This window comes from Onychostruthus taczanowskii, unplaced genomic scaffold (assembly GCF_017590055.1).
Source record: "Onychostruthus taczanowskii isolate IOZ18803 unplaced genomic scaffold, ASM1759005v1 scaffold49, whole genome shotgun sequence".
In the NCBI taxonomy this organism is placed as follows: Eukaryota; Metazoa; Chordata; class Aves; order Passeriformes; family Passeridae; genus Onychostruthus; species Onychostruthus taczanowskii.
Genome location: NW_024502458.1, coordinates 5567400 through 5582810, shown reverse-complemented (window position 1 = coordinate 5582810; position 15411 = coordinate 5567400). Strand labels below are relative to the sequence as shown.

General features: G+C 41.5%; 1 protein-coding gene across 1 annotated transcript in view; it reads left to right on the top strand.

Annotated features, from left to right (window-relative positions):
- Window positions 1-14437, top strand: part of DENND5A (DENN domain containing 5A) — a 46314-nt gene extending 31877 nt beyond the window's left edge. Inside the window, exons 14-22 of the mRNA XM_041414994.1 lie at window positions 299-427; window positions 2669-2790; window positions 4653-4798; window positions 5427-5545; window positions 6703-6884; window positions 7682-7764; window positions 8978-9101; window positions 9924-10091; window positions 10310-14437. Coding sequence (XP_041270928.1) covers window positions 299-427; window positions 2669-2790; window positions 4653-4798; window positions 5427-5545; window positions 6703-6884; window positions 7682-7764; window positions 8978-9101; window positions 9924-10091; window positions 10310-10494 — 1258 coding nt within the window. The 3' untranslated portion in view covers window positions 10495-14437. The remainder of the gene's footprint in view (window positions 1-298; window positions 428-2668; window positions 2791-4652; window positions 4799-5426; window positions 5546-6702; window positions 6885-7681; window positions 7765-8977; window positions 9102-9923; window positions 10092-10309) is intronic.
- Window positions 14438-15411: the final 974 nt, after the last annotated feature.

The following is a 15411-nucleotide window of genomic DNA, read 5'->3' as shown; positions in this document are numbered from 1 at the left end:
GCCATAAATATTGCAGAGATAAGGTCCAGAATGAGTCCTAAATCATGTGAGACAATGGGCCTGGTTTAGAATTTTGTAAATAGGGCACTGCATTGCAGATATTTCCTTTTCAGGCTCTTATACTCTTTGAGCTAGATTGCAGGGATTTTTTTCTTGTGCTGAATATTAAGGTGATTATGTTTCTTTTTCCTATAATTTACCTGATATTTTGTGTTCTTTGGAAAACTTCAGCTGAGCTTGGTTCAAAAGAGCTGTCATGCTTTGACAACACCAAGCATGTCTTTTTCTTTTATTCCAGGCATATCCAGAACATAAGTGAGATCAAAACAGATGTTGGCAAGGCCAGAGCCTGGGTTCGCCTCTCAATGGAAAAGAAGTTGCTCTCTAGGCATCTGAAACAGTTGCTTTCAGATCATGAACTCACAAAGTAAGATGGGTTATCTTGGGCAAAGCTTTTGAAAAAATTAAAATCTATGTGATTGTTTGGTTTCAAAAATCCAGGTGTGCCTATTTTTGCATCTGCTTAGCAGAAGGCATGGAACAAATTGGCCTTCCACGTGTGTGAGCTGTTTGGGAATTAGGATTCAAAGCTGGGGTTCTTGAAATGGGTTTTACATTTATAGCCTGCTCAGCAGCCTAAGTGATTTGCTTTCATAACAATCACGTACAGTGCTTACTGTCTGGAAATTAAAGCCATAGTAATTGTCATTAACTTTAACTGAAGACTTCTTTCTGGACACAGCTTAACCTGTGCTGTCTGCTCTTCCTTCCCTCTCCTTCCACTCACGATCTTCCAAGGAATCCCCAATCCCCCTGAACCCCAGCAGCTAATTATTTGATATTTGCCCTGTCTTGTATTATGTTGGACTTTCTGATGAAGCTGTGACCTTCAGTGGATATGGAAAAGCTGAAGGATGGAGAGAGGACAGCTAATAAATCTACCTCTATGTCCAAATTAAGGCTAAGCCTCTCCAGTGAAGTCAACAGTTTGGATCAGGTTAAATTTAGCAGTGCTTGCTCCATGCAGAGCTCGTGCTGTGAGAGGACTTTCCACACACCACCACTCTCCATGTACCCCCACAAAAGAGAAGGAAAAAACCTCTTTTAACACTGGCCAGTGTACTCTTCTTCTATCAGGCAGATTCTGGTTCTCTGGAACAGAGGGAGACTGCAGCAAAAGTATGTTTAAAATGACAGTGACAAAGGACAACTTGTACAGGATGACATCAGTTCTCTGCAATCTTGTGTGCTTTGTGCTGCATATTTAGATATCCTACTTAGAGAGCTGTTCTAGGCAGTGTGGTTTGAAAGTGTGCTCCACTTGTTTCTAGAGGAAGCAGTGCTGATTTCATTGAGGTACTAAAAGTAATGGAGCAACTTCTGCCAGTTTACAGTTAACAAGACTGTGTGCTGTTCCTTTTGAAGCAGCTGTTAGATATTTTAAATATCCCATTCTCTTTACTTGACATTTGTCAACAAATATAAGGAAAATGTTACATGTTTGGTTTTTTCTAGTGTGCAAAGGGAACAGGGAGAAATCACATGTCCAGAGATGTTTGTGTGTCCAGGGAAACAGAGAAACCTTACCCTTGGAAGAGACAGAACAGCACATACCCTGACAGGCTGTCAAACATGTGATTCAGATTGTGCAAATGCAACACAGACATGGGCACCTGTGAGACTTCTGTGGCTTTGCCACTCTTGTGGCTACAGGCAGGTTAGGTTAATTTAAGGCTCAGTCTCTTTATTTTCATTGAACATTTCCTGTCAGTCTCTAGTGTCAGGTTTGTTATATGAGAACATGCCTGTATGTTGACTATCATAGATTTGTTTTGCAAGTTTCTGCCTTGTGACTTGCTGACTTTTTTGTAAATTGATACCTGAAATTGAGGGGAGTTGTCAGCTTGCCCTCCTGGCAGGAACAACGTGTCCATGGCTGGGTCAGCATTTCTAATACCTAATTCCTGCATTCTGGAGGGTTTAGAAATTCCTGCAGCATCAGTTGGATTTTGATATATTTTGGCATGCTCTTCATTTATGATTATGCCCAACACTTGTATTATTTATTGGTTGCCACCTTTGCATGCCTGTCATTTTGGTTATGTCAGGAGCTGTGTACTATCAACACTGAACTATTCCCTGGATTAATGTGCAGGTTGCTGTAGGCCCTGGGTGATCAGCTATAGCCAAATACAAGCAGATAGCCCCAGTTTTTGCCTTATGTCCTTTGAGAACAGTCTTCTGTCACACATCATGTGCTGGAGAGCTCTCCCATGGCACCCTCTGCTCAGAAGTAACTTAGGAGAACTCTCTTCACTTCAGTTCTGTCATTTTACATGGTCAAAAGAAGTCAGAATATTTTTCAAGAAAGTGCAAAATTCCTTTGTCCATCTTGGGGTTTTTTTGGATGGGAGAAGACCCTTAAACCAAATGTTACATCTGAGGGGTGGAAGATAATGAGAACTGGGCTGATTCACTTTGGAGATGTCAGCCTTGCAGAGACTCAGTGTATCTTGGCACACTGAAAACTCCTGACTCTCCCAGTATCGCTTCTCATTTGTAATTGCTTGCCCATTATTCACAGTGTACCTAATAAATTTGCACAGTAGAAAACATTTCACTGGAAGCATCTTGTTACTGTGACAGATTATGTGTTTTGCTTTGTCAGAAAACTCTACAAGCGTTACGCGTTCCTCCGCTGCGATGATGAGAAAGAGCAATTCTTGTATCATCTCCTGTCATTCAATGCTGTGGATTACTTTTGCTTTACCAATGTTTTCACAACAATCTGTAAGTATTTGCTTTCCCTGCAACTCTGATTTCTAGATTTGGTTGAGTCCTTGTCCAAAATTCTAACAAAATTCAAAACTCAAATTCTTCACAATGCTAGCTCTGAGCAGCATGCCCTAATGTAGTTGTTCTGCTTTTTTGCCCTGGGATCCATCTGTGTGTGCTGTATTGCTGTTTCCATGATCTTCTGTGGTGGGCAAGAGTTTCTGTCTCTGTCACTTTTGTTTCGAACTTAGTAAAATACATAGCTCTAATAGTTTTAGTTGGGGGTGAGTTCTCAGCTGAAATTTTTGTGGTGGACTTGTTTGCATGATACTAAATAATCACAGGATGGGTTGTTCACTATCAAGGTAAGAATATTAATGCATGCTGGGAATTAAAAGAAAACAAACCTTTCCTTTTTTGTGCTCAGGTTACTTTGCTGCATACCTGTCTCTGGGTTTGGGGCAACAATGAAATGCCTGTTGAGGGCTGCATCAGAACTCCTCATCATTTTTTTTTCCTTCTAGTTGTTAAAAAGATACCCTAGAGAAACTTTCAAGCTATTGTTGATAGCTATAACATTTAACTGTGTCACAGAGTTCTCAAAGATCTGTGTGCCTGCTGCCACACAACATCACTGGGAAGGCAAAATAAGGAAAGACTTTAGCAAGGCTTATGAAATTGGGGGTGGGATATGTGAAAGGCTACCCTTGGTGGTGTGTTGTGATTCACACTTGTGTGTATGAAAGACAAAGCAAACAGACATCCAAGCAAAATAGCTTTTGGTCTCGCAGGCAAGTTCTGGATAATGTGAAAATCTGGTCTGCTGGATGCAGTTCAATTGTCACTTACTTTAGGACTATCAGCACAGAAAATAAAAAGGGAAACATTTTAATTCATTCTGAAATGCTATGAGCATTGAGCTTTTAAGAAAACCCAACCACCAAATGCTTTCTCGAGGGCAGTGGCAGCTGAGGAGATGCTGAGGGAGAAATGCATTAAATGCCTCAGCTGAAAAGCCCTGACTGTAATCTGCTTATGCACTATGAAAGAAGGGCAGAAAGCCAAGAAACACAGTGACCATTCAGAGAATTGGATTTTGTTATAAAAGGTTGGTTAACAGAGGGCTGGGCAGGAGGTGCTGGGTGGTGGAGAGCATATGCCTCGAGAGTCAGAGGAGGGACTGCAGCTCAGGTGATACTGCATGGAATTAGTCACAGGTAAACCAGGGGACCAGAAAGCATTTGAGCATATGTGTGGTACTATTTAGAAGGAAAAAAAATTGCTGTTCTTTTGAGAGATTGATAAGCCCTAAAGTTAGCATAACTAAGAGTGACATGGCAGAGAGAAATTTGCAGCATTATGCTGTATTCACTGGATTTGTTCAGCCGTGGCAGTGAATGCTGCTGCCATCCATGGCTGTGAAGAAAGGCTGCAGTTAGTACCTGAGTAGGGCGTGAGGGAGTTGTACAGTGCTGAGCTACAGTGCACTCCTGGATACAGGAATAAATTGTCTTTACTTCTTTGTCACTCAGCTGAGGATAAGTAACCATCTTTGTGCCGTGTTGTGAGGTTGGTAAATAAAAAGGATTACACTCATAAGAAGGCATTATTCCATCCAAATTTCTTTCTTCACTTGACACTGTTCTGCTGTCAGCTCTCCTTCTTAGTGGCTGCTGTGTATGTGTAGACTTCCCCATTCTCAGTCAGTGCTTAGTGTGCAAGTGTCAGCATGATTAAATGGGATCTCTGATGTTCTTTTAACATTTCATGGTACTGCACTGCTGTCTGATGGCTTATTTTTTGCCCCTCTTTTGACTAAAGAGGTTACATAATTATTCTTCTTCATTTTTGAAGTATTCTTTCTTTTGTGTTTGTAGTGATACCATACCATATATTGATTGTTCCCAGCAAGAAACTCGGCGGCTCAATGTTCACAGCCAATCCTTGGATCTGTATTTCGGGGGAACTAGGTGAAACAGGAGTCCTGCAGATTCCCAGGAACTTATTAGAAATGACTTTTGAGGTTTGTGTTGCTTGATACAAAACCTGATTTGAGTGTTCTGTTTGTTCAGTTTTAAATTCTGCCCTTGCTATAGCACCTTGAAATCCGAAAGTGTGGCAGATGTGTCTGTGCTCCTGGTCCAGTGGTGTTTTTTGTATTGTCCTTCACCTGTGGAATGAATGTGGAATATCTTTGTAGTTAGTCACAGATAGTTTATGCCTGTGCATAGCACATTTAACCTATATTTAATAACATGCAGAGCAAAATGACTGACAGTTCCTTAGTGCAAGGGATAGACAAGACTGTCTTTATGTTACAACTGTGGGAGGTGTCATATCCTCTTCTGTGGGAAAACAAAGAAGTGATTCTGCTCTGATTTCTGCCTGTGTGTTGTGTTCATTGGGTACAATTGAATTGAAAAATCTAGTTCAGCTGATGTGCTCTGTGCAGACCAAATAGTATTTAATAAAACAAGCAAAACCAAAAACAAGTAAAGCAGCCTACCACTAAAAAGCCCAGAACCAACCATGCAGCAGAAACAGGAACCACATTTCTGAGTTTCTGTCTGAGCATGTTCCCTAACAGTTTACTCCCACAACATGCTGCTTTCTTTCAGTTTCCTCTGACAAACTCTTTGTTTAATTTGCAGTGCCAGAACCTGGGAAAACTGACCACAGTGCAAATAGGACATGATAATTCAGGGCTGTATGCCAAGTGGCTTGTGGAATATGTTATGGTCAGAAATGAAATAACAGGGCATACTTACAAGTAAGTATCATCCTGACATTTCATGTGGGGTAAGTAGAATTCCTGCAGGGAGCTGGCACAGTAGGGCTTGTTTGATTAGAAAGGTCTGATCTCCTGGGACTCTGTGTCTACAGTTGCCTCGACCTGAAGGCACAGAAAGATTGTTTGGCTTCTGGCATTAAGCAAATCCTGGTTCTCATTAATTCAAGCAGGGTTTGCAGTTTGCAGATGTTCATGTCTCGTGTCACACTGTTGGTGGAGAGGATGAGTTGACTGTTGTGCAGCTTAGAAATAATCTGCCTTGACCAAGCAAGAAACAGCAAGTCAGAGCTTGCTGCTTACCAAATATAGGTGGTATTTTATATTAGGTCTGGGTACTCCAGGTGTTATAGAGACACCTTTGGACATAGGCTGGAATACAAGGCCTTATGAGTGTTAGAAACCTGTGTTTACTTGGGGAGAGTAAGGGAACAAAACTTACAGTGAAAATTAAATTTATTTGTGTTAGATACAGCATAGTTTGCTGCCCCGTCCTTTGTTTAGGGAAACTGTCAGGCTCATGTTGATGTCAAATTGGTGGGTAAGTCCATGCAACTCTCCATGCCAGTTCATTTGTAATTAAATGAAGAGGGAAGATTCTATTTCTGGATGCTGTTCAATTTTCCAATTAAGCTGATTAAACTGCCATCAACATTGGTTCAGAAACAGTGATAATGAGCAAATGAGCATGTGTGCTTTCTAGTGTCTGATTTAATACCCCAATTCAGTAGAAGTACTGGTGTTTTGGCATTTTAGCATATGTTTGGGCTGTGGGGTTGTTTTACAGCTGCCTCGCTACGTAGCATATTCAGTGTATTTCCTCACCCATCTGTGGGGTGTGGTAGGAGTTCCCCTTTTACCCATTTTTCCTCAAATCATGCTGGGACTCAGGCAAAATCTCCTTTGTGGATGGATCATCTACTGCAACACTCAGCACAAACTTGGAACTGAAAAGATGTTTTACTTTTGCTGCCTGTGCTGGCAAAAGCCAAAGCCAAGACTTTATTACTTGGTGCTGGATGAATGAAGTCTTTCTAATAACTATGCTAGCAGGATTTGGGCTTTAGGCAACTGCAGTTGAAAGTGTTTGGCATGGAATTGAATGTGGATTGATCCATTTATCTCCTTGGTGTTGTTAGGTTTCCCTGTGGAAGGTGGCTTGGGAAGGGAATGGATGATGGCAGCTTAGAGAGGATCCTGGTAGGAGAGCTGCTGACTTCCCACACGGAGGCTGATGAGCGGCAGTGCCGAACGCCTCCCCTGCAGCAGTCTCCAAGCATGATCAGGAGATTTGTCACTATCTCACCAAACAATAAGCCAAGTGAGTGCTGGGGCTTGTCCTGTCTTGTCCTGTTCTGCGTCATCATCTGAGGGCTTGCAAACACAGCTGGAGTTTGGAGAGGACCTGTGAAACTCAGCCCAGTGTCCTGCTTGTATTCCAGCTAACTTCCAAATTACAATCCTGAGCATCCTGTTCAGTCTACTTAACTTTTGAAGTCTGAAAGGGTGGCAGATGTGTCTTGACTGTGCTCCTGGTCCGGGTGTTTTTTGTGTTGTCCTTCACCTGTGGAATGAATGCTATGGAGGAAGGTAGAAATTTGTTGCCTTTTCTCTGTCCTTTGTGTATGAAGAATCTTGCTAGTGGTTTCTATTCATGGACTTCTTTGTTTGCTCTTGAGGTCAGTGTTCTGTGGTAGTCTCATTCCTCATAAATCAGGTGGTTACTTTGTTCCCAACCATACTTGGGTTTGCAGCAAAGCTACCACAGGAAGTATTTCCAGGATGCCCAGGTTTGTTAATCCTAAACAAAGCTCCTTTTCTTTGCTTTGGGTCCTGGTCTGACAATTCACATAACATGTAAAAACCTTTTCCACTGCTGGTGTTTTGAAACACCACAGTGTTAACTTCAATATAAAACCAAACGATCTCCATTCCTACCTCCTCAACAATAAATAAAAGTAGGGTTGGGTTTCCATTTCCCACAGCCCAGCACTGTTTCCTTAACAGAATGAGTTATATTGGTTTGTGCTCCTCTGCTGTGCTTTGTGCCGTGCCATAACCCTCACACACAAGGTACAATTTCTGAAGCTGTACTGGATATATTTTTGTGTTTTGCAGAGTTAAATACTGGTCAGATACAAGAAGCTATTGGTGAAGCTGTTAATGGTATTGTCAAGCATTTCCACAAGCCAGAGAAGGAGGTGAGGGGTTGTTCTCTATGTAATGGCACTCCTGTCCTAAAACTCTGATTAGTAAACATGAGAGAATATGTAGCAGAAGTAACTAAACTGAATGAACAGCCATGTGCTTGAGAATTCCTGAAGTGCAGCAAAAATGAGACACCAAGATAGTACAGCCTCAAATACCTGTGTTTTTCTTCTAACTGGAGCATTCTGCTAAATTGAATGTTAACATTCTGGTATTGGAAATTGTGGTATTAGTCAAATTCTACCAAGGATTCTACCCATACACTGTCAAGAGCACAGCCTACTGTTTAGGTTGTTCTGAATTAACTGACATTTTACATCTGCATTGAGTTCTAAGTGGGTTTTTAATGTCTGTTTTGCATTATCCTTGCTACTTAAAACATGAAAACCCATGGGCCACTTTAGAAAATGGGAAAGAAGCAAAAGCCACCCTGAAAACACCCACATTCCCCAAGAAAGTGAAAGAAGTGCTCTTCAAGACTCTTTTGCATTACACATGTGATCAGCTGGCACAGCAGTGATTTTCTGAAACAAACCTAAGCAGCATGCCCCTGTCCTGCCCTTGTGAGCCAGAGAGGTGCAGAGCAGTGCTGGATCTGGATGGATGGCTCTTGGCAGTCAGGATTTTTTTACATTGCTGTAACACCTGACTTCTTCATTCATTCTTCACCTGAATTCATTATGGCATGACAGGTTCCTATCCAGTGTAATTCTAGTCAGTGATCACATTGATAATAATCTCAAGTGGCCATGCACTGGTTTTGCAGAACAGAATTTACCATCATGTGCTGAAGCAGGACTTTATTTTTTACTGAGCATTAAATGCTTTTGTTGATAAGCAATCAGAGGCACATGATACACTGGGTCTGTGATCTGTTATTTAAAAAAAAGAGGAAAATATTTTCCTAATTTTCAGAGTGATGATTATTATAGGTAAAGCCTGCTCATTATCTTGGCCTGTTTGAGGCTTTGTTTGATGATGATGATGAGGCCCTGACAATGCTTTCCTCAGCCTCCTTCTTAGAGAAGTCAATCCATTTTTGAATGCTCAGGACTTGTGAGAACTGGGCCATCCCGTTCAGGGTCACTGTTTGACAGCAGATTTAAACTTTAGGCATCTGTTTATTTAAAAACTTAATGGGACACCTGTGTCCCAGAGTCCCAAGGTGAACTGATGATTGTGTATGCTTTCTGTGTGTGCTGGCAGAGAGGCAGCCTGACCCTGCTGCTGTGTGGAGAAAGTGGACTTGTTTCAGCTCTGGAGCAAGTGTTCCAGCACGGGTTTAAATCACCGAGACTCTTCAAGAACGTCTTCATTTGGGATTTTTTAGGTGAGTGGGAGGATGACATCCCAGAGCCTGTTTGTATCTTTGCACTACATCCAGCTGTGTTCCTTATCACTGCTGTTGTGTCTCAGCTGGTGTGAAGAGCAGACTTCTTGGAGGCATCTCAGCAGCTGCATGGCCATGAGAGCTCCTACCTGCTCCTACTGTCATGAGAGAGAGCCTCTGTCTTCTGCCAAAGCTGGCTGTACTTAATGCAGCAACTGGGCTTTGTCCTTCTAGCAGTTACAGTGTGAAACAAACTTTCCTGCTGAGGAAGAGGCACATAAACAGGGTGGTGAATTGGAATGGGGTAACCTTGCTCTTAATTGACAGCAGAGAAAGCAAGAAATCACATTTGTAAGAGAATGAGTTGTCTTTCAGAGCACAGCAGATGGATCTAGTGCTGTTGTATGTACTGGACATTGTAATAAAGGGGTTATAAGCATGCATTTTTCACACAATGGTCTAGATCCCTTGACAAAGCAAAATAAATCAACTGACTTCACAAACACATTTTAAAAAATTAATTATTTTTAATGTTTCAATACTTTGAGTAGCTGCTTTAACATTGCTGTTCCCCTTATATGATCATTTTACTGCACTCAAATTCATTACATGGGTGAACCTCTTTAGCATTGTTCAGAGGGAAGGAAGGGGAATCCCAGTTTTTTGCAGGGGGAACACAGGCCTGAATCAAACAGAAAAAAACAGTGCCTAAATGTAATGATTCAGGAAATTCATGGATGAGCTTTGATCCTAGGCCTTTCAGTTTTAATTCTCTCCTAATTGCACTGATGAAACTTCATTATCTCCCACCATTCTTTTAAGAAAAAGCACAAACATACTATGAGACCCTTGAGCAGAACGAGATGGTCCCAGAGGAGAACTGGCAGACAAGGGCCAGGAATTTCTGTCGCTTTATCACTGCTATCAACAACACCCCTAGGAACATTGGGAAGGATGGCAAGTTTCAGATGCTGGTGTGTCTTGGAGCCAGGTATAAATTTATACTATATTCTTTATAATTGTTGTTATTGATATTTTAATGAAATGGTAAAGATGTTGCACAGGGGGCAGTTACTCCCCATTCCCTGTCTCATAAAGATAAGTGGAGAGCATGGTAGGTCTGCTTAAAAGCAAAGATTAAAAATGATGTCTGTGCAGATGTGAAATTAACTTGGCTTTATTTTTCTTCCCAAACTGCCCACTGGCCCGAGACCACCTTTTGCACCACTGGATCGCCCTGCTTGCAGACTGCCCCATTACAGCCCAGATGTATGAGGACATAGCCCTGATTAAGGATCACACGCTGGTGAATTCTTTGATTCGGGTGCTGCAGACCTTGCAGGAGTTCAACATCACCCTGGAGGCATCTCTTGTCAAAGGAATCGACATCTGACCTCCTGTCCCACAGGAAAAACTGTTGTTAAAAACACAGAGAAAAGCAACAAGGAGTGGATCTCGTTAGTATGCAGAAGTTCTGTCTTGCCAGTACATTGTATCGTGAACATGTTCATGGCCCAGAAATGCAACTTTGACTTTTCTTGAAGGAAACTCCAGAAATAGTACAGGCAAATGGATAGAAGCTGTAAACTCAATGTAAAAAAGAGGATTTTGGTATAAATCTATTTTAGAGTTTATTTGCTGATTTGCTTTTTACACACTTTCATGTGAAAGAGATAGAGATGAGTATTGTGCAGCTTATTTTAAAGCTGCAGTATTTCCTTGCCATAGAAAAAGTGCAGTGAGCCTTTCAGCATTCTGTGAACTTGCCTTCAGATATGCTGTATGTCATAGATCCCAGTGTATACACTCCATTTCTGCTGAGAAGGTCATTCTATAGTTTTTAAACTAATATTTTATATATTAACATTATTACCAATGTTTGATTTTTAAGGTGTTGGGTCATGTTCTGCTGCAAGGGAACTACAGATCTGATCTGTGCTTTTAATAGCTCCAAAGCACTGATTTGTCAACAATATTTTTTTCCTTTATTTTTGTTGTCAGTATTATTTTTAGTGAAATCCAGGAGACTGAACCGTGAAATGTCCAGAGATCAAAGTAATATTTTTCATATTGGTACGCAATTGCACAGAAGAAGAAATTAAGTCTGTTTTTTAACTGATGTTTTTCTATTTATTTAACCTATCATTGTGTTTTGTAAGTTTGTCTTTAAAAAAAAAATCTTCTATGATACAACTGGCTATATTATGTTGCAATTCAGAATTTACAGTGTAGCCCACTTAAATGAAAAACCTGGAGTAAATGTTCATAACACAAGAACGTTTCCACTTAAACCAGCCTTTTGAAGCTTGGTATATGATTGCTGCTGGTAATTCTCTTAACTGCTAATAAAGAGGGACATGAGTTCCCCAGATGCCAGATGACTAAATAAAAACCTCTATGCCCCATCTGAAGTAATAACAGTATACCTTACTAACAAGTATAAGGATTTCTTTTCTGAAAAGACAGTGGTATTAAGGTTTTTTCTTTTCCTTTTGAGTGCATATGTCTTGGATCCTGTTGTCACAGTCTGCTTCATTTGGGATGCTTTTGTTTTTAGCAAAGAAAGTTTAGTCCATTTCTGCTATGAAACACAAACATTTTGAAAGCTTAATTTATTGGAGATCTGGAACTTGGCAAACGCCTAAAGGCATCTCTGTTCATTTGAGTCCTCTGATAAAAATCTCTTTGAAATGAATATGTGACTTAAGAACAGGCTGATTTATCAGCATCACAAATTACTGTACAGAAGTTCAGGGCTGTGTATTTAAGAGGTCTCCACTGTATAAACTTATCTCAGTATTGTCTCTCTTTGGGGAAGCAGAGTCCAAGTTTTTTGGTTCATACAATGTTGTAGCACTTTTACTTTACCTACAGCTTAGTCACATCTTGTGATAGTTTTATTTCCATAATTTATGAGTATAGCACATGTATTAAATTTTTGACTATTTTTACTTTTGTCCTATTTATTTCATTATTAAACTGAGAAGTTCCTTTGTCACTACTTATCAGAGCAAGATTCTTCTTTGATTTCACAGTAGCATTAGGAAGATGTGAGAGCAATGTCTGAGCCACTCCTCACATGGGGGGGGTGCAAATTCTTTCACAGCTTACAGGAGTATTCTCTCTGTGTGTAGGGTTGGTTTTGTTGGTTTTTTTTGGGTTTTTTTTAATTTTTTTTTTATTTTTTTATTCCCACTTTGGAAAGGAAAAAATGAAGAAAACCGTTTTACTGCATTCTAAGAATTTCATATATTCAACTTTATGTTAGGATGGTCTTTTTACACCTGCCCTAAATTGTTTATGCATTAATAATAGCAAAACAAAAACTGGTTGGTTTTTTTTTTGTTCATTTGTTTTCTGTTGTTGTTTTTGTTTCAGCTGTATTGAAAATGACTTTACTCTGCATGTGTATTTCACAGAGAATATTAAGTAAGAAAGAAAGGTTCCATATTTTGACCTTGAGAGATGAGTTGATCCTGTTAAAAGCATATATCTCATAGTATTAAGGGTGGATTAATTTTATATTGCATGAGGTAATTACCCTGAACTAAGATTCTTTTTTTGTCTTTTCTTTTTTTCCTTCCTTACACAAGTTTCCCTAGTGAGACATGATACCACTGGCCTGAAGGCTGTTTTGGTGTGGATTGTTTTGCCTTCATTAGGACAGTTTGAGGTACCTGGGATGGGCAGAGGCTGGGATTTGGTGATTGCCAGGGGTGGGCTCCTTGGCTGTCCCATGGGGATGATGCTGCCCATCGGTGAGAGCACCCTGAGTGCTGGCTGTCCTGTGCAAAAGGAGCACACAGAGATCCTCTTCCAGCTCCTAGGTTACTTTATTCTCACAGGAAAAGCCAGTTTGAGATAGACCTTCCTCTTCCTCTCACAGGGGGCCTATGCTTGATCCTGTTGGGGTTCAAAGCACTTTGTGCTGTGCACTTCCAAGTCTGCAGGGATTTGCTGCACTGATGGAGCGGTAGAAGGTTCTGAGATGCAGCAGAAAAAAAGCTGGTTTTGTTAGCTCCAAAGGCAACCAAGGAAGAGCAAGATACTAAATACAGCCAGTGCCAGGATTTTGGGAAGAGATTTAGCTGGCATGTGTAAGAGCAGCCCAGGCTGTAGGAGCAGCCACAATCCCACCACTCTGCAGGGTTCACCTCAAACCCACCCACTTCTCTCATAGCTGTTCCTAGCAGCAGCCCCACAGGATAAGGTGAGGATCCAGCATTTGCCCTTGCCATGCCACTGCTGAACTTCACCGGAACAAACAGTGTAGTCAGCACCTTTTATCCAGAGCTTTGTAAAATCCTTCTCCCTTTGTTCAGAGTAATGCAGTTTGAACTTTTTTTCATGTTACTTTTCCAAAATAAGGGGGCAGGTTTGGTAGGTACAGTTAGCGTGGCTGTGCTGTTCTGTTCAGTGGGCATTTTTTGGTAACTGTTAGTGAGAAAAGATAATCTTTTTAACAACGCACATTCATTCTAAAGAGAGAAATGCAGTGATAAAAAAGTAAGCAGCTCATCATGGAGTAAATACATAGTGCTAAACTAGCCAAATATGTTTACAGGCTCATACCTGATTGAGAGGAAAAATTAGGCTATCACTTATCAATTATTTAGGCTTCTTTGGTTAATGCTACAATGATACTTTATACAAAAAGAAAATGCAAATTAATAAAGTTTGGTTTAAATGTAATTAAATACTATGATGGTAAGTTTATACAAAAGGGAAAAAAAACCCACCTTTACCTGCCATAAACTTTAACCACCTGATATTCTGTAGCTGAAAACATATTCATGAACTGGAGACTATTCCACAACTTTTTCCATTACAAAGAGTATTTTTCAAACTGCTCAAATGGAACTTACTAGCTGGATGACCCATACTTTTTATGTGTTTTAAATTCATGAATATGTTAAGATTTCTGCAGTGAAACTATTCAGATTTTAACATTTTCTGTATATTGTCAAATGAATTTTGTCTGTAGTGAAGAGACTATAGGATACTTGAAAATACTTGAAGAAATTGTACACATACTTCACATCTTTGTAGCTCTTTATTTTATACCTAGAGATTGGTGTTAAACTAAGATAAAGCATCAATACCTTATAAACTATATATTTTACTACATGGGGAAATCACTGGCTTGTTATTTTTAAGGGCCGTGTTGAAGTTTACATTATGACAAAACCAGGTACTGTTTTCCTTTTTTTTTTTTAATTTTTCCTGTGACATTTCAATCCATTGGACATTAAATGTGAATTGGATATACAAAGAGGTTTTACAGGTGTAGCTCATTTGCTGAATTGCAATAAAATTTGTCTTCTAACATGAAAAAATAGCATGAATGTGCTATTTTCATAAAGCCTGGTATAATTTGGCTGATCATCTGGCTCACTGCATGGCTGCAGGTCTGTGGCACATTTTAGTGGCTCGTTTTTGGTCTTTGTTGTACAGTTTTGTGTCTGATGTGTTCAGCTACAGCTGCTCCAAGGCAGCCTTCCCCAGGCCATCCCTGTCAGACTGCCAGCAGCGGGGGAGCTGCCTGCTCAGGGAATGGGGACACGGGGGAGGCAGAGGGACCAGCACACACCCTCAGATGTGCTGCCATTCCCTCTGTTCCAAACCACATGGGTCATCACTGAATGCTCTGTTCCACCAGGGAAGGCAGAAGGGAAGGAGCTGGATCATTGATCTGGAGGTATCTCTGTTGCTTCACCTCTCACACCTCCCTGCTCTGTGGTGGAGGCATTTTTTTAAGCAAAGTAACAAGTGTCGATATCCCTTTTGGGGAGCTGCACTGATCTGCCTGAGCTGGGGGTGATCCTGCTCTGCCAGCAGCTGCTGGTGTCACCCTGGGCGACGCCAGAGGGTGAGCTGGGCCCGGGCCACGCTCTGGTGAGCTGCTGCTTGTCCTGGGACAGGTTTGGGGGTGCAGTGGTGGCCTTGGTGCGTGCTGTGGGTGTGCTGGGCCTGTGAGAGACACCCGGGCTGATGTGCTGGGGAGGGAACTGTGAGAGACACCCGGGCTGCTCCGCTGGGGATGGGCCTGTGAGAGACACCCGGGCTGCTGTGCTGGGGATGGGCCTGTGAGAGACACCCGGGCTGCTCTGGTGGGGAGGGAACTACGAGAGACACCCGGGCTGCTGTGCTGGGGATGGGCCTGTGAGAGACCCCCGGGCTGCTGCGCTGGGGATGGGCCTGTGAGAGACCCCCGGGCTGCTGCGCTGGGGATGGGCCTGTGAGAGACCCCCGGGCTGCTGCGCTGGGGATGGGCCTGTGAGAGACCCCCGGGCTGCTGCGCTGGGGATGG